The 16,448-nt window shown below is 49.7% G+C and overlaps 1 protein-coding gene across 3 annotated transcripts in view; it reads right to left on the bottom strand.

Moving 5' to 3' along the window:
- Positions 1-5,306: 5,306 nt before the first annotated feature.
- Positions 5,307-16,448, bottom strand: part of TOX2 (TOX high mobility group box family member 2) — a 150,584-nt gene continuing 139,442 nt past the window's right edge. For all 3 annotated transcript variants that reach the window (XM_040609058.1, XM_040609057.1, XM_040609056.1), the window contains exons 7-9: positions 14,438-14,845; positions 12,244-12,374; positions 5,307-6,446 (exon numbers count right to left, since the gene is read on the bottom strand). In XM_040609058.1, coding sequence (XP_040464992.1) covers positions 6,410-6,446; positions 12,244-12,374; positions 14,438-14,845 — 576 coding nt within the window. In that variant the 3' untranslated portion in view covers positions 5,307-6,409. The remainder of the gene's footprint in view (positions 6,447-12,243; positions 12,375-14,437; positions 14,846-16,448) is intronic.

Raw genomic sequence — 16,448 nt, 5'->3', positions numbered from 1 at the left:
CAGCATCTTTTTTTGCTCTAGGAAATCTCATCATCCCACTCAGGCAGATATGGTAAATAGGTAATGTACTACCTAGAGAAGTTAAACAAAATCCTGGGCGGACTCCCTGGTGGGTTCCCAGCCTTTTGGTGCCTTGGAGCCATGATGGGGGCATAAACACACGCAGAAAAGCAAAGTGGCATGTTGGCAGGAGCCATGGAGGTGCTGGGTCAGAGAGGCTGAGCACTGCTGAGCAATAAGTCATTCAGCTGCACAAATACCTGCAAACGAGCTCACTAGTATCACCTGCACAAAACCCCACCTAGTAAGTTCTGCATTATTTGACCTTCTGTCCCCACAAATAATAACAGCAGAGCAACAGAAAGCTCTCTAATGTACTTGCAGTGTAATAAAGTAAGCCCACTAGGAATAAAATCTACAGCAATTACTGTGCCAGGTATTATGCTGATTTATCAAATTGCAGCTGAAAGTCGAGAAGAGTTGAAGATACAGTGATAAAACATCTGATCTCAAATCTGACTCTAAATTACCCTTCTGGCCAGCACAGTATTTCATCCAGAAGAATTGTTATTCCTCTCATCTTTCTTCTTCAAAAACCATTGTTCAAACCGGTAATTTTGCACTCCTTGTGTAGTGGAGCAAGCACTTTGCCAGCACTCTGCACTGTGTGATTAGCTGCTAAGGTGATGCTGAGTCTTTTGGAGCGAGCCTCACAAACCTCCCCCTGCAGGGTGGAGCCTATGAAATGGAAGCAAACCAACTGGGGTTCATCACTGCAAGACACAGTCTCTTTCATGCCCTTGTGTTGTTGGAAAGGTGGCAAAGATGCATCATGTCATGTCTGCTTGACGGGTAGAAGCTTTCCATCGCCTGGTGACTGCGGTGGGCAGAGGGCAGGTGAAGCGCAACAGGTCCTGCTGCTGAGGCTTACAGCCCAGCTAGCCACCGACCCCATACCTGTGCCGAGGGGCTGGGGTGTGGTGCAGCTGCAAGTACTCGATGGTGACCACCACCGCTGCAGAGCACAGGTACATTGGGGTGATGAGCTGGAGGTGCTGTGCAGCCCGTGCTGGGTCCAACATACACCCTCTTTGCCTGGTTGCATGGCACTGCAGAGTCTGAGCATGGGGGTCCCGGTGCTGCACGTGGGGGCTGTGCCACGAGCAGGCTCCCACTGCTCTAGTACATTCCCTTCACCATGAACTTGCTCTGACTGGCCACTCTGCTTCCAGCAGGAGCACAGGGAGGACTGATGCTCTCAGCATGGGCACCGCATCCCCATGGGAGCTTTGGGGATGGGGACACTTGCCAAGGTGCAGAGCTGTCCTCAGTGGGGGACCAGGACTTCACTGGGGTAGAACAAGACCTGCCCAGGCACATGCCGCAGTTGTCAGGTACCTAGAATTTGTCAAATGAAGTCCTTTCCTTTGATCCTTCTTGTGTAAAGTTCTCAATATTGCCCGTCAGGATTTTTTTCCCTTCCATTCCATCATCTTAATAATAATAACACAGACATAACAAAGGTAAACTGTCCTCCCGGTGCTGCTGGGGCATTTGTGGCCATGGCCCTATGCTGTGGGGGCAGCTTGGGTGGGGGGGGCAAGCCCAGGCCCTTTCTGCACACCCTGGATGTCCAGGTGACCATGTCCCAGGGGGGTGGTGGGATGCTGGTGGGTACCCTCATTTCTGCGTGAGCCAGGCATTGCTGCCTGGAGGCACCCCATCGCATCCCATCCCACTCCACCTGGGGCTACTAGCCCAGAAAGCTGAGTCCCTGCGCTTGAAGGGTTAACTCCACTGAGATCCTCTGATGAGATTTGTTAAACTCCCCACTACATCCTACAGTGCTGCTAATTAGGTCTTCATAAACAAAAGTCAATTAGCCAGGATTCTCCCTGCCTGTGTCTCTTAACTTCCCTCTCCATCATTAGCCAACACCTGGGAACACCTGCCTGGGTCCTGCCTCCCCTGCCCCAGAGCTGTTCTGGAGCCCGCCGAGGATCTAGCTGGTGCTCTTTGATTAAAAGTGGAAGCACCATAGCTGGTCCTGCCCAGGAACAGGACCTCTGCAATTGCAACTGCTTGGGCAGGTGGAGAGGAGGTAGGAGGGGGTTACTGTTTTTCTTCAAATATGGAAAACATTACAGGGAAAGCAATAAATTCTTGCCTGTGTTCAAAAGCAAAGGATTTGCTTTGTAGGGAGAGAGATTTAGGTTATCTGCCTGGAATTTAAAGGTTTTTTAAAGGGAGATGAGGAACGCGGTCAGGGTTTAGGAAGAGCTGAGCCTTCCCCAAGGTGTGAGGGGCAATTGTGTGCCTTCTTGAGACTCATCTACCACATTTTCTGCATAGACCAAAGGTTCAGGCCAAGGAGAGGCTCGCCTGGCCATGCCATTGCTCCTGTCCCAATGTCCCTGGGTGCTCACCCTCGCCTGCCCATGGGGCTGAACCCATTAGTGGAGACTGGATGCATTTTGTGAGCCAGCTGTGATCGTGGATGGGAGACTCGGCTCCCAGTTGCTTCCTTGGAGCAATTCCAGGTCCACGACAATTAGCCAACAGCTCGAATACCATTTAAGCACTGCTGCCATCATGCAAATTTAGAGATTAGTAGGGATTAAAGTGGTCTGGAACATCTCACAATTTCTTATTAATGCCCCGAGCTCTGTAATAGCCAACTGCCCTGCGTCCCTGAGATGACTCCTGCATCACTGCAGTGGAGACGGGTCGCTGTGTCCCCCATGGCTGCCACCAGCCTTTGGCCATCACCTGCCTGCAGGTAAGCAGAGGCAGCAGGGCAGCCCTGCAGGAATGTAGGTAGGATGACTACAAAGTTGTTAAAACTGCGGTTGTTGTTTTGCACAGATAATCCTGAATTGGCAAGGTCACCTTTCAATGGCTCCCTGCGCTGCGGTCCTGAGAGGAGAGGAGACTTCACTGGAGGCTTTCACATGGCTTCAAAACCACTGATGCAGCTGGGGGCTGCCTGCTGGGGAGCAGGTCCACGGGGCTGCTGGGCATCGCGGATGGGCACCTTCCTGCAGAAAAGACAAAGCACAGGGACCTGGCGTAATGCAACGCTTCCAGTGATGACCTCTTCCAGACCCCTTCCCAGGGCTGGAAGCCTCTTCTCTGTGATTTCAGAGTCTCAAAACCACCTACTTGCCACTCATGAAAAAAATTAACGTTTCAGAAACTCTCCCTGGAGTAAGTCCTCTCTTTCCTGTGATAACACAAGGTAGGTTTTCATCTTAATGTCCTATTTCCGCACCCCCCACCCCCAATTTTAATAATTGCATATTTGGAAGAAATCTCCTGGCTCTGTTATTGCAAAATAATTATCTGCTTACCACCAGCCAGCCAAGCTGGGCTGCGTTCTTAGTGCTTGCACAGCTCCTTAGGAAGTTTTATTATGCTCTGTGTTTTATTTTCAAATGGCTCAAGATTACAGAGATAAAAGGGGAGCTTCATGGCCCTAAGCTGGCCACCAGCAGGGAAGAGTCCCACCTTTATAGCTTTACCCATCAGCTCTCCTCACTTGCCCATCTCCACAGCCGTTGTGCTGTGTTGGCGAGATTTTGCTGTGCTTATACCAGAATAAAATATAGGGTCACCATGGTCAAGGGGACAAGGACCAGGCACTTTTTCTGTTTATACTTGCAGAAAGCAGGAAGCTTGGGGTTAAAAGTGTAACTGCTCTGATGAGAGTTGATTCACGGAGTTACATCTTGATTTCACAGCTCTCTTATACCGAGAAAGCAAATGTTCTTAGCAGAGGGGACTGCCACTCAGTCGCTCCGCAGTAACACTGTGATGGCCTGGGAAGCAGAGGAGAACATAGATTTTATGCCAGGCTGATTGCGGGAGGAGCTTGTGACCCGCCTGGATTTCTGCAAGCCTCTGTGGTGTCCTGCAGCTCCAGGGACTTGCCACCTCTTGCCATGGTGCCATTATCTCCACCTCTCCTGGCATCCAGGGTGGTCTTCTGGGGACTGCTTGGTCCAAACCTATCATGCCCCAAACCGCTGCTCCAGCTCAGGTCTCCCTTATTGCCCCATCCAAAGCCGGCAGCTGCTGGGTGGGATTTTGGGGTGGGTCTTGTTTGATGTGCCAGCAGGGTGTGTGGGATGATGCTATGGCAGGTGTCACGAACACAGCAGGACAACTCCCATCACGTTCCTTGCCCTGTCCAGTGGCCTGTGGGCCAGCAGGAGCTTAGGCTTGGTGTTCTATTTGGGACTTACTGCAACAGGCACAGGGCAGGGCAGCGAGTTTTTGAAACGTATGTAAAACCATTAGGTGATGAAAATGGTCATTTACCTCACCAGAAAAACCCTTAACTCTGAAGGGTGAGCTCTTCCCTGGTTTATTAAAATGGTCTGAAAGCTTAAAAAAGTTACTTCAAGTTGTTGGAGAACATAAATGTTAAGGATGCTTCATCACAGATGGGTAGCAGTGAGGAAAAATAGGATCTTTGCTGCTGCATTTGGACCCCAGTGAGAGCCGGTGCCCCATCCTGCCTGGGAGACACAGCCATGCCCTGCTCCCTATGCTTCTGTTAAATGCTCACTGGAAGAAACTGGGCCTCAGCTAAATGCCAGTAACTTGTCTGCCAGTGACACAATGTGGTGAGACTCCTACGGCCAAGCTGCATCTACACATGAGCTTAAAATGGTACCTTAATTAACAGGTTTCCTTCAGGCAGGTGGCCCAGGGTGCAAAATTTCATATTGTCTTATTTTTTTATGCCATTTCATTTTTCCATCCTTGCTGTCAAAGGATGGAGATGCCGTTTCCATCCTTATGCCATTTGAATTTCCCATCTTTTTTGTGTGCTTCTCATCCATGCCTCCTGGGAGAGGTTGGAAAAGGGGCTCTTGTGGGCATGTGCCAGTGGCTTGGTGACCCCTGTCTGTGAGGACACGTTCTGGCTGCTGAAGGGGGGGCACAGGGGAGGGGGGCTGATACGGCTGGGGCATGGGATGGCTTTGTAAGCAACAAGCCATTGCCTGAGCAAGGGAAGCACCCTCTGCTGAGTGTAACGTTGGTGTTTTCTGAGAAAATGAAAAACAAATGCTTGTGTGTCTGTCGCTGTGCCTGCTTTCACTGCGGGGGTGGTCGCAGGTGTATCTAATGAAGTAGCAGCAGCACAGAGCAAGGGGGGAGAACGAGAATGCAAGTGAGAAAGTGATGGGGAGAGGAGCGAGGGCTGGCAGTGCCGAGGAGAACCAGGAAAAGGCAGGGACCTCGCTGGCCAGGGCATTTCCAGGGTTGGCCCCCAGAATAAGGAGAGACTGGTTCAGTTCTACTTTTCATATGTTTTATTATAAAGAAAGGTAAGATAAGCATTGTGAACTGAATGTGCCAGGTGCTGCGAAAGCAGCACCATCAAACAAAATAAAAAATAAAAAAACCCCAAAAATGCACCTTATGAGAAACTGTAATTATGCTCTCTAATTTTTCATAAATAGACAAAAATCATTGTCAGCAATTTTTAAATAGATGGACATATGGCAGAAAAAATATAATAATGCCATACAACATGGATATAAATTGTCCATTTCTTGCTGTACAAATAATAGAAACAAGTTTGGCAGGCTTTTTTTGTTTGTTTTTTTTATACACATCTCCCTTCTATGTATAACTAAAAAAATGTGCTACAATTAATATAAAATGCTTTTACTATAAAGTAAACTACTAATTTTTTTCACAAAAAAATCTTAAAGATGTCTTTAGCACAGCTCTAAAACACTTAGTAAACTACTTACAACTATCCAACAAATTATATTTTCATGATCTTTTTTCACATTTCTCCTCTTGTATTTTGCCTTCTGCTCTCTCCCCTCACCTACCTAGGAATAGTTTTTATTTATTTTTTGTATTTTTTTTTGCCAGACATCCAAGGCCTTTGCATGTACAATATTCACACAAACTTCACATTTTCTTGCACAAAGTTTAGTGCTGTTAGCAAGTCAAGAGTGCATCCTCCTACTGAGCTGGCCTAATGCTGGAGGACACCAGACCTGGCCTATGCTGTGTCTAAAAGCAGTTCACTAGGAAAATAGTCTGTAGCTAAGCTGATGGCAAGCAGAAAACCGGTGTCCTTAGTTTACTTTTTTTTGTTGGTTTTGTGTTTATGTATTTTAATTTTTTTTTGTGGTTTTTTTTTTTTAGGATTTTTTTTTTTTGTTCTTCACGATTTATGAGGTTTTGGGCTTCCACGGAAAGTAGTTTTTAGAGTTCAAGAGTAATCAAAGAAAACTGCTCTTAGAGCCTGGAAACGAAGCCAGCGACGAGGTGCAGTGGTAGCTGTCCCGTCCGTACGACTTGCTCGGTGCCTCCCCAGGTAGTCTGTCTGACCCTCTCAAGTGTCCTTCATCTGAGCCTCCTCAGAAAGAGATGGTGAGCTTTAGGTGAGGTAGAGTGCCTTGTCCCTTGGCAGCATGCTGTAAGAGAAACGAGAGGCAGCGGGTGAGACGGAGAGGGGCAGGGAAGCAGCCGGGAAGTCGCCTGGGGGGGCTCCAATTGCCATTTGCACACCTGGTCGCACACCCATTCCCAGCTGTGCTGGGTTTTTTGTGGCAACCATCACGCAAACCACAGTGGTCTGCACCGAGGGACGGGTGTGCGGAGGTAACCGAGCAAAGGGCACTTCAGGGTAAGTGCAATTTTAGTTCTTCCTAAATTTCAACAGTGAGGGCTAAGGCATACATTTCTTCCTGTGGCTTAACTTTTGCTCTCGCTGGGGCACAGGGGAGGGCCAGCTCTGGATTCCCTGCAGAGCACACCAGCCTGATGCTGGTACCAGCTCCACCACGGCTGTGGGGTGCTGTGCCTGCAGTCGGCCCCTGGCCACCGGTCCCATCTCCAACACACGCTGTCCTTAGGCTTTTAAGATACATACTTAAGAACGTCCTTAATACATTCTTAGTAGCCAGTGCAGTGCTGTGTTCTGGATTTAGGATGAGAACAAAGTCAATAACACGCCGATGTTTTAGTTGTTACTCGGTGATGTTTATACTAAGTCAGGATTTTGTGGTTTCTCAGGCTTTGCCAGCCAGAGGGCTGGAGGGGCACGGGACACTGGGAGGGAGCAGAGCCAGGACAGCTGCCCCGGCCTGGCCAGAGGCATGTCCCGTTGCACAGAGCATCATGCTCAGGATGGAAACGGGGGGAGCTGGCTGGGACGGGCCGGTCACTGCTCGGGGACTGGCTGGGCATCGGCCAGCGGCGGGGAGCAGCTGCACGGTGCATCACTTGGGTTGTTTTTTCCCTTGAGCTTTATTTCTCTTTCTCTTTTTGTTATCTCCCTTTCCATTATTATTATTGTTGTTGTTATCATCATAATCATTAGTATTACATTTTACATTATTTTGATTATTAAACTGTTCTTATCTCAATCCACAGATTTTACCCTTTTTTCTCCGATTCTCCTCCCCATCCCACCAGGGCAGGGCGAGTGAACGAGCTGATGCCTGGTACTTGGTTGCCAGCTGGGGTTAAACCATGCCACTAAGCCACGGAGGTTTAGAAAATGTACGCTTGCTTTTGGATAAACTGTGCCATTCTGACGCTACATAAGGAGCAGGGGTCTCAAAAATATGATTGAGGGGCTTATGCCTGAAGATGCTTGTGGGTGTCCAGGAGGATTTACGTAAGTTTCATGGATGAAGAGGACGGGAGCAGGAGAATCTGTCTGCTTGATGCTTCTCTCCTCCTCTCCCAAAATAAGTATAACTAGAAAAAATGATGAGGAAGTGAGGAAAAAAAATCCTTGAGGCAGCAGGATTAGCCAGCCTTTCCCGTGGGTGTGACGAAGACAGCAGGAGGCACGAGGAACGCAAGGAGGACTGCGGTGCTGCCTCGCGGGGGGCTGCGGAGGGCTGGTGGGACAGCAGCCAGGCTGTGTGCTCTGCAACCACTGGCCCACCAGGTCCTGAAATGATTGCATTCACGAAGCAATGACTTTGAATTCCAGGGACCTAGGTGTGTCCTGGAGAGGGAAGCTGGCTTACAGCACCCAGCCACGCTGCGTGCAGACCCTTTACAGCAAGGGGTGTGGGGAGGTGCCACCCCCCCCCCCCTCCCTGCCTGCAGCACCCAGCTCCCACCCTCCCTGCCAGCCGGTTGGCACTGGCAGCTTGTCACCAGCAGTTTGTCACCATCAGTGTCCCAGGGGGAACACAGATGCTCTTTTCTGTAGGATATAGCAGAGAGAAGGGTGGCTGAAGTCCCTCTCCCCTGGCTGATGTGTCCTACGTGGGTTTTGCTCTGAAATCTAGGTTTGTTTTTTGTTGTTTTTTTTTTTTAATGGGTTTTATAATCTACACAGATGTGATGGAAACTTGATCGGCTCCATCAAGACACCTTGGCCTTGGGAGGTGAAGAATACTACAGAGCTCTGGCAGACTCCGGTGTGGGTGTGCTTATGGGTGGAATAATAGGGAAACAGCAGACAGCAAGGTAGTGCTGTTGATAGAGCTGTCTTCTGACAGAGCGCAGAAGAGTCCGCACTTGGTTAATCTCCACATTTTTATAATCTGTGTTTAAAATGCAGAGTCTTCCCTACTGCACTCAGCTAAGATTTAATGCCACTGAGCAGCAGTGAGGTATTCCAGTACTAAAACTTCATTAATTTTACAAAATATGCTACAGAACATTTCCAAGTTCATTACAAAGTATTACCATAAATAATTGAATCCAGACTAAGTGCATTTGTGATGGTTTATCCCTGCCTTTTTACAGTGTTTGCTCATTTCGTTTCTGATTTGGAAAATTCCCCCATTTGGAGAGAATAACTTCATTGTCAGCAGGAATTAGCGGGGTTATAAACATCCCAGTGAAGTGGCTGTACATGCCTTTGTGCATCTGGACAAGGCACAACTGAGAGCATCTCATCTTTAGCCCAAAGAGGAGTGGGAAGAGGGGAGAAAAGTTACTAAATGATGGCATCCAAAATGAATCTAATCCATGCCTTGCAAATGAGGGGAAGGACACAAAAAGATGAATCCGGTTCAGTGTTATCACCAAAATTCCTAAATGCTAGGAGACAAATGTAAAAGAAACCCTGCCTTGGAGTGGAAAGAGCTGTAATCAGAAGATAGGGCAGGGAAAACAAGTGGGGCACCTCAAGGAATTAAGAAAGGTTTGCAAGTGACTGTAAACCCTGCTGCACCCTCGATACAGGTGAGCTAGCTCCCCTGGAGAAAGTCCCTGCCAAACTCAGGCACACGGCCAGCACCTGGGAAAGAGCAAGTGTGAGAACAAGGCTGTCAGGTGAGGGAGACAAGGCACTGTGTAAGTAGTTTGTGATACGATGGCAAAAAGCAATAAAATTGTACGCTGCAGTTGCTTGTGGGAAGTGATAGTCATATACTAAGCAGGAACTGAGAAATGCTACCCGTGCCTTCACTAGCAATCTAGGGCGGCTTGGGCTTAAAGCCCAGAAAGAGCTAGGAAAATTGGATGGAAGTCAGTAAGCACAAAATCATTAAGAATGGGGAGAGCATGAGCTAAGAAACATTTCAAGCTTGCTCTCTGACATGGCTGATTTATGAATTAAGGAGTGTCTGCTCGCAGGACCCTAGAATTTGAAGGGCATGAGGGAAGAAGTGTCATTTAATGGCATTTTAACTAGCATTGATAGGCTAGGGGGAAGAAAACCCCTACAGCAGTTCCCTTATTAGATGGAGGGCAGAGAAAGACCATCTTGTTAGTTTTTCAGAAGTTGTCTGGATGGCAAACACAACAGAAAATGTAGGACTGGGAGGGTTTGCCCCAGCTAACCAGTACCAACGTGTTGGAAGCTACAGAAATATCAAGGCCAGACATGAAATACAAACCCTAACACAGAGAGCAACACAGGACTGCCTGTGTGCTGAGGAGGTTGCTACGATCCTCTCTTTCAGGAACCTGGGACTCTAGAGCTGAGCCACATCACAACAGAAAATAATCCTTTTTCTTTCCAGCCAGTTGCTGATTTTGCGCCTCAGAGTGCTGCTTTAATTGCAAATAAGCTGAAGGCAGTTTTGAGGTTGAAATGGGCAATTACACGATCCAGAGACTGCCCAATTATACCTAAAACTGCACTGATGAATCAAACCCAACAAGACCTGCCTTCCCTTTACCACTGCTTTGCCTAAGTCCTGCTGGCTGCTGGAACTGACCCGGCACGAGCCCACCCTGCACCCTCACACCCAGCTCAGGGCAAGGTGCTGGGGGGGAGCACAAAGGTAACGTTGAACATCACTTGGAAATCAGTGCACAGTACATTGGAGAAACCAGTCCCGACAGGAAGATGATGAGAATCGGATCATCTCTTTTCTCAACACAAGTGTAACCTTGAGACACACTGGGGCTGCAGTCCTACAAATGTGCGCGGATGCTACAAGCAATGCAGAGCATGCACGCAGGCAGCAAATACCGGGGGCTAGCGGGAGCAGGAGGTGATGGCAGTGCTGACGCACCAGGCTTTACAATAAAATGAGAACAAGCCAGCTTCGGGAGCTGGCTGCCAGCAGCTCGTGTGCTTCCAGTCATGGGCAAGGGCTCCCTCCTTAACAGAGACTATATTTTTTGGTGCACTATGGGCTCTCTGCAGTACTGATCTATATCCACCTGAGTTCATTGCTGTAATCTACTCCAATAATTATCTGGAAGTCTCTGCATAATCTGTCTGGTTTTAGAATGACTTTTTTTCCAGGAAGCTGTGATAAATCCATGAAATTCGATATTTCTGCTATGACAAAGGCATGAAATGCATGAGCTTTGATCATGAATTGCATGGGCCCTCTGCTTACAATACGGCACTGCAGCCAGATGTCACACAGCTTGTTTTAGCAACACAGACCTCAATCCTGACTACTGCGGGAGTGTTTCACCGGTTTCTAGAGTGCCCTGAGCTTTCTGCATGGGGCCCGGGCAGTGGGATTTGCAGAGGGAATCAAGGGATTTTCCCAGCTGATCACCTAAGAAGCAATGCTTATTTCTAGGGGGGCTAATTTCTGTGGGAGCTGCCTCTTGAGATTCAGCACCTCTGGAAACTGGGATCCATGTGCTATAGCCCTCCAAGCATCTTTAGCATTTTGCCCACAGCATCCAAAGTGACTTTTATCATCAAGACCCAAATAGGTTCTTTCTTTCAGGTTGTCTGCAAGAGACTTCAGGAACGACCATGCAAAGGCTGCTGGCAGAGCCCAGACCAATGCATGCAGCTAAGCCCCCTCGGGCAGGCAGACAGCAGCGACAGTCTAATGGCTCAGCAAGTTATTTATTTCCCTAAAAGAAATAAATGTCTGCACAGTCTGTGCCCAGCCCAGCGATTGTAAGTGCACTGCTGGCACAGACGGGAGCTGTGCTCTGAAAAGGCTGGGAGCTTGCTATTATCTCCAGTGAAAGCACTGTGTTCCAGTACTTCAAGCAAATCAAACAATACTCAGAAGCTACCAAGCCTCCTTCCCTACTTGCTCTCCCGGCAAACCACGTGCCTGTTCTGCAGAGCACAATAGCAGTCTCCAAACTATTAGTGCTGAGCCAAGAGTGGATTAGGCAGAGGTTGGAAAGGGCTTTCACACCCTCCCTGTTCCCCAGCTTTGAGACTATCCTGATGTTTTTATTTATTGGGGAATTCAAGCAGCACTGAAGGGACCTTTGTGCTGGCACATTCGTGCTAGAGCTTGTAGGGCATAAGGGGGAAGATCAGTGCAGATGTACATGGCCCTATCCTGCATGGTGCAGCAGACTGCAGCATCGTGTGGCTCTTGGGAGACTGAAACTTTGGGCGCTACCGTGGTGAAACCCCGGGACCGATAAGGGACCCATTGCTGGAGACAACTACGGGAGGTTGTGACCTCAGGGATAGAACAGTCACTTTAGGAACAGAAGGACATTGCTTATGGCCATGGCCACCTTCAGACCTCCAGGGACTCTGCCTGGGAGCCTGGGCTTCCCTGGCCTGCTCTAGAAGGAAATGTGTCCAGCTCCTGCATTGCTAATGGGATGGAAACACAGAAAAAGGAAACCTCTTCATGCCCCCTGAAGAATCTATCTGTGAGTTTTAAGCTGCCTGCTTCCACAGCATCCTTTCAGTAAGCCTACAGAGAAGAGGAAACCTTGAACCTCATTGACCATAATTAGCCTACCAGCTTGCTACTGTACATTTTACAGCAGATTCTCAGCTGTTGCACACTGTCACAGTTCAGATAATAGAAAGAGCATTAGCACTGTGCTATTTTGTCTACTGGCCTGCAGTGGTTAATCCCACACTCTCTGCTGGGGTAGTCGTTGTCCCACTCAGTGCTTCCTGGGGGGTTTGATGCACCAGGCGAACGGGGTCCAACACTGTTTTGAAACTCAGACGAAATATGTGAGAAGTCCTGCAGGGTGGAAAAGAAAGGAAGGGTTACAGGAGTACACACAGCAGGAGAAACAGCAGATCTAATAATATCACATAAACACCTTCACATGCATTGCCCCAAAACCACGGCAGAGCAGAGCACAGGGTGAGCCCCAGGGACAGCAGCGGGTCCAAGCCCAGGACCCGAAACCACGGTGGTGGGACCTTGCAGAGTGCAAGTTATTGCAAGCAGGTGTCAATGCAGCAACATCTGTTTTACATCCCTCTTCTCCCCCTTGTTTGTCAGGACGTCCCTCCTCGGGGGCTGGTGAATGGCTGCAGAAGACACGCAGCCGTGAAAGCCTTTGCATCAGCAGCCTGGCAATCAAACCCGTTTTTCCATTTCAAGTGCAGCTCCCTTTGCAGTAATGCGTTAGCCCATCATCAGGTACAGTAACAAGGTAAGGAGCATCCACACAAGCAATGCTCTCTCCATCAGCTGTCACCGCCAGCAATTTAACAAGGACACTGCAGGACTGTTTTATCTGAAAGCTGATCAGTTTTCCCACTTTTTTTGGGGTTGGCTTAATTAGGTCACTTTAGGCAATGTGTACAAACAAGAGTCATGGTATTTACCTGACCAAGAACAGGATCTTCTCAAAAATATCCAAATTAGGGCAGTGTGGGTTATTTTTTTTGTCTTTTTATTCTATATTCACAAATTTATGTGGTGTCCTTAGCAACAACAAGTACCCCAATTAAAGTTACTATGAGGATCCCCTTTTATGCTCATTTCTCGACATAGGCTATCACTGAATTACAGAAGCCACTTGGGCTTACGTAAAGCTAAAGCCCAATCACTGTGCTGAAGAAATTACTTGGAATACCCTGAACAGGTTGGAAATTAAAATCTGATTAAGGATCTGACCTTCCCACATGTGCTGTCTTTTTATTATGCTCAGGCATAACCCTGCTTCCACATCCCTGCTCTCCTTTGGTTTTCTTCTACTGCAACACTTGTTCCCAAAGCAACAATTTGCGTTTTCTCAGAGTTAGCTCCAAACTGAATAGGTCACATTATGGGAAAGGAAACTTTGTTTGCTGCTAAAGTACTGTACGAATGTTGTGATATATAGCTAGTAAACATGTGAAACACGAATAATTCACCCATCTGGGTGAATATTGCAGTTAAAAGTATCATCAAGTAAATGGCAGCAGCTGTGAATTCAGAGCACATGTCCCCCACCTGAACAGTTTGTCCAGTCCATATTTCAGATGGAGGAACTGGGGAAACCACTCGTCTCCTGACACTGGCATGTTCTCTATGAGGCACAGGAAATCGCTTTTGCTATAGCCAATTTTTCCTCCAGATACATTTTCTTAATAGCAGCTTTAAAGAGGAGAGACTTTGCCCCTGCAGGCTGGCTCCCCGGGCACGGGCTGAGCCGGGCACAGCTGAGGGCCGTTTGCTTCAGCAGGTTTTACACGTTCCTAGCACCGCTCCGCAGGACTGGCTGTGCTGGTATTATAGCATACATGCAACCACACCTTGTGTGCTCTCGGCTCTCTGCCACAAAAGCGATTTTCTCCTCTTGCCAGGCAGTTCTTAGAAAAATACTGATCTTATATTTCATTTGTGACATTCCCTCTCCCCTTTTTCTCCTGCTGGCAATGCCCCTGCATCCATGCTCTTATTCCATGCCCTTCCAGCCCCCCTTCTCTCAGCAATATCACAAGAGGGGGTTTTCACCAACTATCCAACCCACTGTTTCAGATGACCATCAACAAACCCCATCAGACCAGGCTGGGGGACCATGTGCACAAAGAGGGGCACCCCCAATTCCAGCAGCTTCCCCCACTGGAAGTGGCTTCACTGCCCCGGTCACACAAATCTGCCCCATTTGTTGGGGTGCTTATGCTCCCAGCTCAACACTCTTGAAAAAATCACCCCCAAACAATGAGATCTGCAAGATGATGGAGCCAGAAGATCCCCTGGGGGACAACATCACCACCCGACATCCCCAAACCATCCATAGCCCAACAGACCCAATGGGAAGAGGGGAAATGGTGCGGCTCGTGCTGCACCTCTCTCTGAGCACCTACCTGCTGCCCGGGAGGCGAGGCGTTCATGGGGGGCTGTACCTGTAGTGCCATGGGGGGGGACAGGAGGGGCTGCTGGGGGACCTGCTGCATGCTGAGGGGCTGGCTGAGGAGGGAGCTCTGCGGGTGGTGCAAGGAGAGCTGCTGGTGGAGGGGGGGGCTGATCTGGAAGGAGGGCGGCGGGGAGGCACTGATGCTGGGCAGCATGGGTTTGGAGGTGAGGGTCCGGGAGAGGCCAGGGTGGGGGTGGCCACGGTAGTTCTGCAGGTCTGACGGGGACAGGAACGAGCCCAGGCCAGGGTAGGGTGAGGAAGCCTGCGGCGGCATCGGGTACATGGGCTGCTTGGGGGGGATCATTTTGGAAGGTGGATTGCTCTGGGCACTTTTCGTCTCCCCCTGGTCAGCAGAGCTCTGTGGGGAAAACAGAACGGAGGGTAATGAGAAAGGAAGGGAGGAAACATCGTTATATGTCCCGAGACAGCTGTCTGCCCAGCCGAGCTACCCGGACTCCCCACGGCTCCTGCTCCTCTCCCAGCAGCCGGCACGTGCAGCCCCAGCCCTGCGGCTCGCTGGGTGCAGTACCCGCATCTGGGAAATTAAAGTGCAGTAACTGGGCCGTGCCTCCGACAGAGCCTGCAGCATGGCGGGGCATCAACCTGTGCAGAGGCAAACCTCTCGTCTGCAGCTCACTCCTTAGATCCACATAGGTGGGTGACAAAATCACTTTTGCTTCCAACAGAGAACAAATGAGACTGCAAAAACTCTGCTTTCCTAATCCTGTGCATTCCTGTGGCCCTGGTGGGGTCTATAATGCCAGGACAATGGTGGCCGCCTTTCTGCAGGGAAAAGAGAAGAACAACGTGACATTTTATGGCTCAGACAAAGAGGTTTTTGTCCTGCGATGGGCTCTGTAATGATACTCCAGATCCCCTCTCACCTGGCAGCCAGGATCACACTGTGCTGTTTTACTCAAAGCAAAGTTGCTCTTCTGTGAAGAATCAGTCATCGGAGAAACCAGGAAAAAACGAAACCACAGAATGCCTTGACTCTATGCCTTCCACGGTACCTGCCCCACACTGCTGCTGGCACATTCAAGGCAAGGCCTTGAGAAGTTTCCAGAGGGACCAAGAAAAGCTTTAAACGCCCCAGCAGTCCTTTCCATTCCCTTTTTCTGTCCTTGCTGCCGTTCTGTTTACAAGTTAAGTCAGGTAACTTCAAGCCCTTCCAACCCACCACCACAATCACCCAGATGCTCCAGATGATGGCTGATTTGGGCCATCACATTATTTCCCTTGGCAGCTGAATGTGATGATTAAGTACCGAGGGTGTTGTCTGGTAACAAGGAGAAGCTTTAAAGGAGAAAAGCCAACCTGATAAACATACAGCCCAAGGGAAGCATATCCCCCTGAGCCAGCAAGCCTACGAGCTCTGCAGGAGCCACCCCAAACTCACCGGCTGCTAATGTGTCCCCTCTCTGAAGACACAGAGGAGGACAAGGTGTGAGGTCCCCTGGGGTGGGCATCTACATCTGGAGGGCTTGGCCCAGCGTTGCTGCCCCAGGTGCAGACTTGCAGCACTGGGAATTCCCATCTAAATCTGAAATCCCCTGGAAGTTCACTGCCAGGCGCTGCAGTGGGCTCGCGGGGTCTTGCCTGGCAGCAGGGCGTTAAGCCTGCATGTGCTCACATACTCCTCAACCTGCAGTTACGGGTCCTACTCCCTAAAACCCCGCCCTCGGCTGAGCACGCACAGGGGAAGCAGGACCCGGGGTCCTGAGCAGCCGGAACGGCCCAGGTGCCCAGGGCAGGGTGCAGCAGGGATGCTGGCACCTGGCTGCTGCCCAGGGCACGAGTGTCACCTTCCCGGGGCCAGTCCCGGTGCCACCCACAGTGAGACTCATCCTCCTCCCCTCGCCGCTGCTCCTTCACTTGCTGCACTCACACCCCGAGAGCCGGGCGAGCAAGAACAGCCACTGGCAATGGGGACAGGCAGCAGGGGCCCCTTTCCCTGGGGC

This window comes from Falco naumanni, chromosome 10 (genome assembly GCF_017639655.2).
Source record: "Falco naumanni isolate bFalNau1 chromosome 10, bFalNau1.pat, whole genome shotgun sequence".
In the NCBI taxonomy this organism is placed as follows: Eukaryota; Metazoa; Chordata; class Aves; order Falconiformes; family Falconidae; genus Falco; species Falco naumanni.
The sequence above is the reverse complement of the archived record's forward strand: the minus strand, read 5'-3'. Positions and strand labels throughout refer to the sequence as shown.